The sequence below is a fragment of the Gekko japonicus genome, unplaced genomic scaffold, assembly GCF_001447785.1.
Source record: "Gekko japonicus isolate JY-2015 unplaced genomic scaffold, Gekko_japonicus_V1.1 scaffold3279, whole genome shotgun sequence".
In the NCBI taxonomy this organism is placed as follows: domain Eukaryota; kingdom Metazoa; phylum Chordata; class Lepidosauria; order Squamata; family Gekkonidae; genus Gekko; species Gekko japonicus.
This window is the reverse complement of record NW_015162572.1, coordinates 150,941-162,112: the sequence shown is the minus strand read 5'-3', so window position 1 is coordinate 162,112 and position 11,172 is coordinate 150,941. Positions and strand designations below refer to the sequence as shown.

The window sequence follows — 11,172 nt, the reverse complement described above, 5'->3', positions numbered from 1 at the left end:
GGGGGTCAGCAGTGGGATGGCTTCTAATGTCCTGGCCCCACTGGTGCACCTCCTGATGGCACTGGTATTTCTGGCCACTGTGTGATACAGAGTGTTGGACTGGATGGGCCTTTGGCCTGATCCAACATTGGCATCTCTTATGTTCTTATGTTCTTATGTTCTTAAGGACTGTGTCAGTGTGGTTCAATACAGTGGGACTTCAGCAGGGTGCAAGTGGATTCTTGGTCTGAAAGCTGACCTGGGGACACCAGGAGCGCACTCCGTGACAGTCCCACCATACTGAAGTGATCTTTCAGCAGTAACTACACCACAGTGGTGGTCCGGCCTCTGGCTGTCAGTGTTATGGGGCCATTTTTCAGCAATGCCATTTACATCCAAATATCTGAATTCTTTCAAGAGCTTCTCACTAATGACAACTACAGGGTTTTCCTATTAATTATATAGTAGGTCTGTTATTTAATAAAGTTCACAGTGGCCGACATTCTGAGTCCTTTAAAAGTTCACCTGTAAACCGGAAGATAAAAGCATGGGGTGGGTTTGTTGTTGGAAGGTTGATCTTCTGTTCTGTGAGGTAGGTTGGTCTGAGCATATGTGTCATTCATTATATCACTTTATGTCCCGTATATCTCCCTGCAGGTTTAAACTGCAGGGTTTTATGCCAGACGTAAAGCAATGTAATATTGAATTGACCACTAGAGGGAGAGCAAAACACATGTGGAACAGAAAAAAATCCCTCAAAGGAGCAGGAACACACAAACGAGGAAAATGAGAATGCAGAAAAGCCCCTAGTCTGACACTCTAACCACTCTAGGAACTATACCCCTCTGGCTCTACTTCTTGTTTCTCCCCCACTTCTACTCAATTACTTGTTTGCTTAGGTGCACATAATTCCTTTTAATGTTACGATGACAACATTACGGGTTTCCCTGATATATATGCAGGGTTGCATGTTATCCTGATTCATGCTTTTATTTCCTCTGTTGCGTGAGATGCTGGCTTGGTGGCTTCCTCCTCATCTCCGTTTCTTTTTTGGCAGCAGTCTCAGCCGTCGTCTATTTCTGGAACTCCTAATTTAATTACCAGTTAAGAGGCATCCAGTTTCTTTCCTTTGTTGGGTATGGCATTGTTAGACACTCAGGGGAAAGCGGGTGTATGTGGTGTACAAAAGAACTGTAGAAATGGCCAGGAGCCTTAAGGAAATGTGGAAAAGTCACGTGGGCATTTTTACAACGGGGAGGGGATGGTCACAACGTACATGAGGATATTTCATGGGACGGGGAGGCTTTTCAAAAGGAATTGGTGTCATCCAAGAATCTCTGTAAAAATATATCTTCACGTGGGCTTAGATTGAGGATGGGGATAGGTAAATCAAGCAGCCATGGAACATACGGAAGACCGCAAAACCCTCAACACTGAACCTCAGCGGCAGGGGTCATTTCGTAGAAAAAGAGCTAGGGGAACTCATTAGCATAACTCATTAGCATATGCCACACCCCCTGACATCACCAGAAGTGTCCAAATCCAAACAAAACAGACCTCCCAGTAATCACACAGCCAAGGAAACAAGACAAAACTGGGGCCAGCAGGCAGGGGTGGGGAGAGGCAGGGAGGAAGCAACTTACCCTCCCTCTTCTCCTGCCTCCTCCTGGCTGAATGAGGGCCGGAAGCGGGGCGGCCGGAAGCAGGGGGCAGGGCTTCGTCATGTGCCCCGCCCCCCGTACCTCACCCGGGGGAACTGTGTTCCCCCGTGTTCCCCCCCGAAATGACCTCTGTTCAGCGGCCTTGCCAGATTTTATTCAGGGTTCCTCATAAGAAAAAGAAGTAATCTGTGAGTGTGTCATATACATGTTATGTCATTGTTCTCCAGCGTAGATTTGGTAAAGGCTCAAGAGAACAGCCAGTTAAGTCTGCTTCATGGAGCACGTTTGTTCCTCAGTTTCCCCACTAATGATAATCTGAGTGCATATGCAGTTTACTGGTGGAGTCCTGACAGTAAGCACTCGGAGATGCCAGCCAGGTTGTGAGAATGTCAGGTTGTTCTAGGTCCAGACTAGTTTGGTAACCTCCTGGCCATACAGAAGTTGGCCGTGGCCTAGGAGCAGGGGTCATTTCCTGCAGGAGCGCACAGGAGCGGAGCTCCGGCAGTAAGGAGGCCAGGGGCAGGCACATGCAACAAGCCCCGCCCTCTGCTCCCAGCAGCCCTCAGTTGGGCCACAAGGAGCACGTCCCCCCCCCATAGCTAGCAATTCAAAACAGTCCAGTGGCACCTTTGAGACCAAGTTTTATTCAGGTACAAGCCCTCCTGCCTCTGCGAGGACAGATCTGCATGTTCCCCCCCCCCCAATAGCTAGCAATCCAAAACAGTCCAGTGGAGCCTGAGTGGTGCCTTCTGACACACTTCCAGTGATGTCAGGGGGTGTGGCATATGCAAATGAGTTATGCTAATAAGTTATGCGAATGAGCTCCTACACCTCTTTTTCTACGAAATGACCCCTGCCTAGGAGTAGGCATCTGAGAACCTGATTGGGAAAAGCGCTATGCTGCATTTCTTGGGCAACCCATAATCTCATGTTAAGCAGGTAACTCTTCTCTGCTGTAATAACTGAGCACGTTTCTTAAAAGTTTAACAAACTGGACTGTTAAGCCACACGCATCATAGTTCCTGTACGATTGCAGGTGGTTTGAATCTGAAACGTGTTTCTCCCAAAGGGCCAAATAGCACTGCCTCCCCCTGGAGCATTTTAGGTCCGGAAAATGACATTAGAGAAAAGGTGGTGCCCCCCACTCCATACGTCACATGGCCCTGATCTGACTTGCATACCCTCCTGTGTAGGAATTTAGGAGAACCCACAAATCACATTTGATACAGGGCAAAGACCCTGAAACTTGTATATGCTGTAATGTGTGAATTGGCCCAGTCACTGAGACATGGGATTGGGTGTGCCTGTTCTGCAGACTTAAACTGGTCTTCCTCTTTCCAGGGAAATCTGAGAACTGATGTTGGGTGGGTGGGCTAGAGTTTCCAATAAAGATCTGGCTGAATCCTCACCAGACTTCAATTCCCTGGATTCTTTGGGGAAAGCACCGAGAGTTAAAGTGATTTTCCAAGACTGTAATTGTAAGGATTTCGTCATAAATGGAATAGTTCAATGGTTGATGTAATATTTTTTGTGATCTCTGGACCAGTACATAAAATTGGAAACTTGCAGCCCCACTATGGTGTTTGACAATGGACTGAACTCTTTGCATTTTTCAGTAAGCTCAGAGCATGTATGTTTATCAGCTTTTGCATCCCCTTGCCTCTTAACAGTAAAATAGAAAAGATACCTGCATATAATATATGACCTTTATTGATCCATTACTTTTTTTCTTTTACAGATAATTCTTGTAAGTTCCTCCCAAAGTGACCGGGACCAGAGTCTTTTTATTAGCACAGACGAAGGAGCTACTTTTCAAAAGCAGCCCATCGATTTCTTTGTGGAAACACTGATTTTTCATCCCAAGCAGGAAGACAAAGTGCTTGCCTTCACTAAAGACGAACAGGTAAAAAGTTCAGAAGCATTATGTGACCTTATGTGCATCATCTCCAAATGTGATTATTGAAATATTTTCTAAGAAGTTTAGAAGCATATGATTCAATTACTATCAGCCAAATGTGATTATTGAAATATTTTCTAAGTTTAGAAGCATATGGTTCAATCACTATCACTGCAGCTCTGAATAGTTACCCCCTCTAAGCCCATTGACTTCAATGGACTTGGAAGGGTGTAGCTCTGTTTGGGATGGCACTGAAAGGTTGCAGTCCTCTGCGTACTTAGGGCTCTTCTGCATCCTCTTTCTCGTCACGTTTGTGTCACTATTGCTTTGGGGTTTGTTTCCTTTTTTGCACGCATTTTGCTTCCTCTAGTGGTTGATTTGATATTACATCGCTGTATGTTGAGGATATTTTCCTGCACTGTAAGAAAATACTCTGAACATATAGTGATGTAACATCGAATCAACCACTAGAGGGAGCAGAACACATATAGTGATGTAACATCGAATCAACCACTAGAGGGAGCAGAACACATGCGGAAAAGAAAAAAAGAACCCGAAGCAATACGGACACACAAGCAACAAAAATGAGAATGCAGAAGAGCCTTTAAGTAACCCCATTAATGTTGAGGGGCACGATTCTCAGTAGATATGAATAGGATTGTTGCAGGCAAATATGCCACATAGTTTAGCTCTGGAAAAGCATCACCCGTGTCTTGGGGCCATGCAGTGTGTGTTGGATCACAAATGTAGGCATGTTTTTGCTGACTCAGAATGAACATTACAGAAAGCACTCTTAACTGATTCACACACCTCATATCTTTACCATTAAGTAGTTGAAAGATCTTTAAAACTGGCTTGAACTCCATTTATTTTTATTTTTAATTATTTGAACGAGAAGCTCAAAGTTAGCAGATAACTTGTAATGGCAATCCTTGATTCACCACAAGCTTAATGATCCTTTTATAATTGTTTCCATTCATGCTTTACTAAATACTGCATTCTATTGTTTCAATCTTCAATAAAACTAATTTAAAAAAAATGTAGGCACATCACTTGATGTCCCACAGCTGAAAGTGTGAAGGGACTCCCTTGAAAATTATGTTCGAGGTGACATCGGCTGGTCTGAGAGTGATGTTAGATCTCTGATGATTTGTCAGAACATTCACCATGTGATTGATGGATTTACTTCATTTGTACCCCATATTTCTCCCCATTCTCCTCTCCTCCTTTTTACCTTCAGAATCACCTGTGAGGTGAGTTAGGCTGAGGGCATGTGACTGGCCTAAGGTCACCCAGCGAGCTCTTCCATGGCAGATTGGAGATTCGAACCTGGGTCTCCCAGATCCTAGTCTAGCCACCACACCATGCTGGCCCTCCACGAATGTGGCAAATGTGCATGTGTAAACAGTCCAGTATCACGAAGGCAATTTCTTTCCCTCTCAGTCATATTTTGTCCATATTCAGTTGTACCTATAATAAACAATAAAAACAGTTGTACCTATAATAAACAATAAAAATTATCGCACTCAGTAAATAGTAAGCCCTTCCCTCTCCATTCCACATTCTCCTCAGTCTCAAAACTCCTTTGTTGCACTGTTGGCGGGAATGATTAAATAAGAATTTTACTAAATGACTTTTGGTATTTTTGCTTTAAGCTCTATGTATCGACTGACTTGGGGATCCAATGGACTCTTCTTCAGGATCACGTCTCAAAAGATCATATTTTTTGGTAAGAGACGCATAGTGTTGCTTGCTAGGAAAGTGTGAAAGACAAGATTATCTGAGAAAAAGAATGCTTCTCTGTCTTGGAGGATGATGATACGGCCATGGACCAGCATATCTTTGAGACCGCCTCACCCTATATGAGCCTAGCTAGGCTCAGGGGAAACAGCCATGGCCCAGCTCCTTCCCACGGCTGTTTCAGATAGCAACCGCTGAGTGAGTGGTAGAGGGAAACAGATAAAACTGTCGGATAAATTCTGGTAATGTCCCTCCATGGTTCTCTGAGAAACTTTTTTTGCTTTGTTACTGAGCTGCCAGAATCCACATTAAATTTGTCAGAAAATAACTTTGCCTGGGGAGATTAGAGCCAGAAACGCCATCCACCATCTGAGCCTTAGTGAAGGCGCCTGCTGGTGGTCTTTCTGCTGGGTAGCCAGGCAAAGAAAGGTTGGGGGGAGTTGTAGGAATGGAGCCTTTCAGCTAGGACTGTTTTGTTGCGCTGACATCTTCCTGCTGTGGACAGGTCATCTGGCCACCAGCAAGTCACATCCTGTCAGTCACAGCGTTCTTATCTGTCAAATGGAATACATTTTTAGGAGACACTGTGTCACTGCTTGGCTGTCTTGGAGCAAGTCACTTTTCTCTGAGCCTTTAAAAAAATGGTAGTCCTATTGTGCAGAAGGCTTCTGCTCTTGGTCGTATTGAGGAAGCTTCTTAAAAAAATGGTAGTCCTATTGTGCAGAAAGCCTGCTTTGTAGCCCATCAGAACATCTAATTCCCCCTCCCCCACTTTGGGTCAAGAAAATGGGGTGTTGGGGGAAAGCAACTAAGTCCAAAATCCTTCCATTTTATTCAGTGCCTATAGCAATCCCATGGTAATTTTAAATGTTCTTATGTTCCCAGGTCTGTTGATGGAGTTGACCAAGACCCTAATTTAATTTACATGGAAATCCAGGATGCTGATGGAGGTAGGAATTGGAATACAGAAAGCCATTTCTTGATATGTTTTTAAAGGGGCTTTTCTACATTCTCATTTTCCTCATTTGTGTGTTCCTGTTTCTTTGGGGAGAGGGGGTTCTGTTACACATGCATTTTGCTCCCTCTAGTGGTTGATTTATATTGCACTGGTTTATGTCTGGCGTATCTCCCTGTAGATTTAAACTGCAATGTTTATATAAACCGATGTAATACCAAATCAACCACTAGAGGGAGCAAAATGCATGAGGAGCAGACATTCCCCCAAGAAACAGGAACTTACAAGTGAGGAAAATGAGAATGCAGAAAAGCAAAAGTCTTGGTTAGATTAACACACAACTGGGAAGCTCATTCTTCAGCTGCTATAAATTAGTTTTATCAATAAGCATTTAGCAAGGCTGGGTACTAAGGCTGGGTATGTGGCCAGTGTCAACTTGATCCACTAGTTCTTTGTTTGGAGGGGGGGGTTGCATTAAACTTTGGTTTAATGGTCTCAAAATCTGTGACAGATCTGTGACAGAACTGACAGATTTTGGTCAGTTTGTTTCCATTTTAAAAAAGGGCTACTGATTTTAATAACCAATAACTTAAACTGCCATGAAACAAATAGTCCATAAACATTCCTTTCCTTCTGAAGCTTTTCTGTTTTTTCTTATGGCTTTTCACGCAGGAAAAGTTCGATTCTAAACTGGCAAACGTGAATGCATATATTGCGAAAGTATGTGTTGGTGTTAGAGCAAGGAATAGAGTTCACAGTGTTTGTATTATGAAGTGTTCACTTACCCTACAAAGATGGCACATGATTCACTTTGGACTAAGATAAGACTTTGTGTCACAGACTTTTTTTCCATCCAAGGCCACCCAATGCATCAGGGCGCCTAGCGCTTTGAGAACAGATCGTTCTCAATTACAGAGGAGATGAGTGGCATTTCCAATGTTTTGCCTGCTGGAGGCCTGTACAGTATCTAACAATAAAGTGCTGGCTCCCGTGTAGATAATAAATGCCTCAAAACAGGGCCAGGCATGGGGAAGAAAGGCTTCTGTACAAAAAATTATGCCTTCTCATTCGCCCCCACAAAGGGAAGGAAACACCAATTTGCGAATGACACTCAGTCTATCTTGCACTCCCAGCAGATCTCAAGGAAACCGTGGAAGCCAAGAACAGGTGCCTGAATGCAGCTTTAGGATGGAGGAGGGTTAATAAGACGAAATGTGATCCTGATTCAATGGAGGTGCTACTGGTGGGGGGAAGGGCTGATCCAGGAATGGAGATGTCTGCTGTTCTGGATGGGGCTGCACTCCCCCAAAAAGAGCAGAAGAAGAAGAAGAGGAAGAGATTGGATTTATAGCCCGCCCTTCACTACCCAAGGGCGTCTCAGAGCAGCTTACAATCTCCTTTCCCTTCCCCTCCCCACCACAGACACCCTGTGAGGTAGAAGAAGAAGAAGAGATTGGATTTATAGCCCGCCCTTCACTACCCAAGGGCGTCTCAGAGCAGCTTACAATCTCCTTTCCCTTCCCCTCCCCACCACAGACACCCTGTGAGGTAGAAGAAGAAGAAGAGATTGGATTTATAGCCCGCCCTTCACTACCCAAGGGCGTCTCAGAGCAGCTTACAATCTCCTTTCCCTTCCCCTCCCCACAACAGACACCCTGGGAGGTAGGTGGGGCTGAGAGAGCTCTGACAGAAACTGCTCTTTTTCAAGGACAGCTGAGCCAGAGCTTGTGACTGACCCAAGGTCACATCAGCAGGTGCAAGTGGAGGAGTGGGGAATCAAACCCGGGTCTCCCGGATTAGAGTCCGCGCACTTAACCACTACACCAGCAGGTCTGTGGTCGTCGACAACCCGTGCTGCTCCACCGCAGAAGCGAAGTTAAAAGACACCGGGGAAAGTCCGGTAGTAAATGGGTTCCGGCGGGCCACGGTTGGACTTTCCCCAGTCTGATCACTCAAGCCCGCTCTCAAGCCGTCAGGATGGTCTGATCAGGCCATCCCGGCTGCGTGCGTCCCCCCCCCCCTTCGCAGTATGCTCATCGTTGCATACTCCATAGGGGACCCTCAGTGCAGAGGTGCAATTCCTCGTTTATGCACATGGGAAACAAGCGGCCAAAAGACCCCGACTCACCCACAGTTGCGTCTGATCACACAGTAACGCGCTGCACCCACAGTTACAAAGGGAGGTGTGATCTCCCAACTGTGTGACAAATTCTTCCAGAGGGAATAGCCTCGCTTCCCCTCTGCTTCAACTGGCGCATGTGACCGCAGCCATAGTTTAGATTACTGCATTGCATTCTGCATGGGGCTGCCTGTAAAGACTGGAAGCTACAGTTGGTACAGAATGCTGCAGCTGGAGTGGATTGTAGGGACCATGAGGAATTTCACATTACCCTTTTTAACCCGTTTTGAAGCCGTTTTTGATCCGTCATGGAGTAAACCGGTATAAGGCTGCCATTTCATACATGGCTTTCCCCTTCCGGTAAAGAGATGGATCTGAAGCAGTTTGCCATTTCAGACTGCCCCCCTCTTTTCCCCCGCCATTTTTCGCCCGTGCGGGCGATCTCCGGCTTTTTTTTAGAACGTTCGCTTTATAGTGCTATAGCGCTATAACAAAACACTCCAGTCATTCCACTGGGGTCGATAGACTGCTGTTCCGTTATAGCGCTATAACATTTTTTTAAAAAAGCCGGAGATCGCCTGCGCAGGCGAAAAACGGCGGGAAAAAGCGCATCGGAATCAGGAGAGGAAACTGAAGACTACTTGGAAGCGGTTGACAGGTAAAATGCTTAAGCCCCGTTTCCTAAATGGGACAGAAGCGTTTGTGTCTGAAATTACAAATATATTCCAGTAGGGAACCGGTTCTAAAACGGTTCTGTCTGAAATGACAGACCAGAAACCGTTTGGGAACCGTTCCTCTTCCGGATTGTCTGAAATTCCTCAATGTCACTGCTTCCAGGCCCAATTCAAGGCCAGGGTTTAGGACAGTCGGCCACAGCAGGAGAGTAGTCAGGAACTGACTTCCTGTCCCCTAGCCCAGCCCTCTGCTCTGAGGAGGGGGAGAAGAAGCCGCCGTCTTCCTGCCCCACATTCAGCTCCTCGGAAACCGTAGCTACTTGCCTCGTTTGCTTCAGTAACTTCCTACTCGGAAGGTCCGAGAAATTACTATTTAAAGAAGACAGATGCTGAGGAAGACAGATTGGTGCGATGCCTTGGCGTGAGATTTCTCCTACCTCCACCCACTGGCCTAAATGCTGGTGGAAGAGAAGCCCATCGCAGACAGTATGAACGGTATGACAAACACAACCCAGTTGTCAGATAGAGCTTTTGTGTCATGTACCGTATGTTACCATCGCGGCTCAGTTTAGTAAGCTGCTGTGTGGAAAGAACGCCGGCACGTATGAAGCAGCATGTCTGGTATCTATTTGCAGTCTGCCCGTGAAACGTTTTGTGTTCTCTTCAGATTTTCGCTACGTGGTCTGTCCTTCTCACAACTGCTCTGGTGAACAGCTGGGAGCCCCGTTCCTTGGCCACATCGACCGCAACTCCTTGACAGTGCAGGATGACTACATATTCCTTCAGGTAATGTCCCCACCAGCAGACAGATCATAGAATGGAGGTATGTTAACAGGGCCCTGACCTGGATAGCCCAGGTTAGCCTGATCTTGTCGGATCTCGGAAGTGAAGCAGGGTCGGCCCTGGCCAGTATTTGGATGGGAGACCACCAAGGAATACCAGGGTCTGTATGCAGAGACAGGCAATGGCAAACCACCTCTAAGCGTCTCTTGCAGAAAGCTAGCATGCTAGATAGGGAATGCCTGTGAGCATAGCCTCCTACCGCACTTATCAGGGTCACAGCTTTGCTTTGTCTCAGTTTGACATTTGAGCACTAAGTTGACCCTACACCTGCTTTATGGATGGATGAATGGGAGAGATTATTCAAAATACAGCACAGTGTGATTTCCCTTTGGTGACTGAGATATCAGACTGGAAATTGGCAAACGTATCCAGGGCACAGCTCTGCTTTTCAACACCTCCCCCCCAAAAAACCGAATTTTCAAGGAAAGGCATAAAATGCGCCATAATGCAATAACTGCTTCAAAATCAACAAGTTGGAACCGTGTGTGTGTTTACAAAATAATTCTCTGCCGCTTGAACCCACACGTTCTTTGCCAAAGCAGAGAGAAAGAGGGGGACCTCTCCCACAAAATATATCGTAATGAGATCCTTACCATCAATGCTGCAATACTGGAATGAAAACTGGGGTGTGTTAAGAGAATTTTAGTTCACCGTTAAGAATTTAGGAAAGATTTAAGACCTTCGCAATAACTTTGGTGAGCCTGAAGATTGGATCTGTTATCTTGTGGATTGATTTGCTAAATTTTAGGTTGTTCCTGCCCTTTTTTCACCCGTACCAGGGCTTTTTTTCTGGAAAAAGAGGTACCAGAACTCTCAAGAGGGAAATGAAGTTTTCAGTCTGTATACTGATCTCATGAATGTTTAAACATTCTTAAAAGAATTTTGTTGAACAGGTTCCGGAACTCCTTTCTGGCGCATTCCACCAGAAAAAAAACCTTGACCCTTACTCAAAATCTGTTCTTTAATCTCATGGTCTCTAAGCAACTATACTTCACTCAAGTTCAGGTGCCATTCTTATCTTTCAGGGAAAGTGTATAAAGGCCGCGGTCACACGGAGCATTAGGCACGCAAGAGGGATGGAAGAGAGGCGGAGTTTCCGGGCGCGATCTCACCGCAACATCTGGGGAGCGTAGAGCTCCCGTGGCTGTTCCATGGCTACCGCCCGAAGCCGCGCAGTAAAAAACTAGTACCTCCAAGGTACTAGTTTCCGGGAACTGCGCAGCAAGGGCGGGCGCCTGATCGCGTCCCTGCCGGGCTTCCGTGGCATCCGGCACGCGCCGGGTGGTTCCCCCCCATGCCTCCCG

The 11,172-nt window shown here is 46.0% G+C and overlaps 1 protein-coding gene across 1 annotated transcript in view; it reads left to right on the top strand.

Annotated features, from left to right (window-relative positions):
- Positions 1-3,378: 3,378 nt before the first annotated feature.
- SORCS2 (sortilin-related VPS10 domain containing receptor 2) overlaps positions 3,379-11,172 on the top strand; it is a gene marked incomplete at its 5' end in the record, with an annotated part of 92,216 nt that continues 84,422 nt past the window's right edge. Inside the window, 4 exons of the mRNA XM_015406426.1 lie at positions 3,379-3,543; positions 5,193-5,266; positions 6,163-6,227; positions 9,693-9,811. Of these exons, the coding sequence (XP_015261912.1) occupies positions 3,379-3,543; positions 5,193-5,266; positions 6,163-6,227; positions 9,693-9,811 (423 nt within the window). The remainder of the gene's footprint in view (positions 3,544-5,192; positions 5,267-6,162; positions 6,228-9,692; positions 9,812-11,172) is intronic.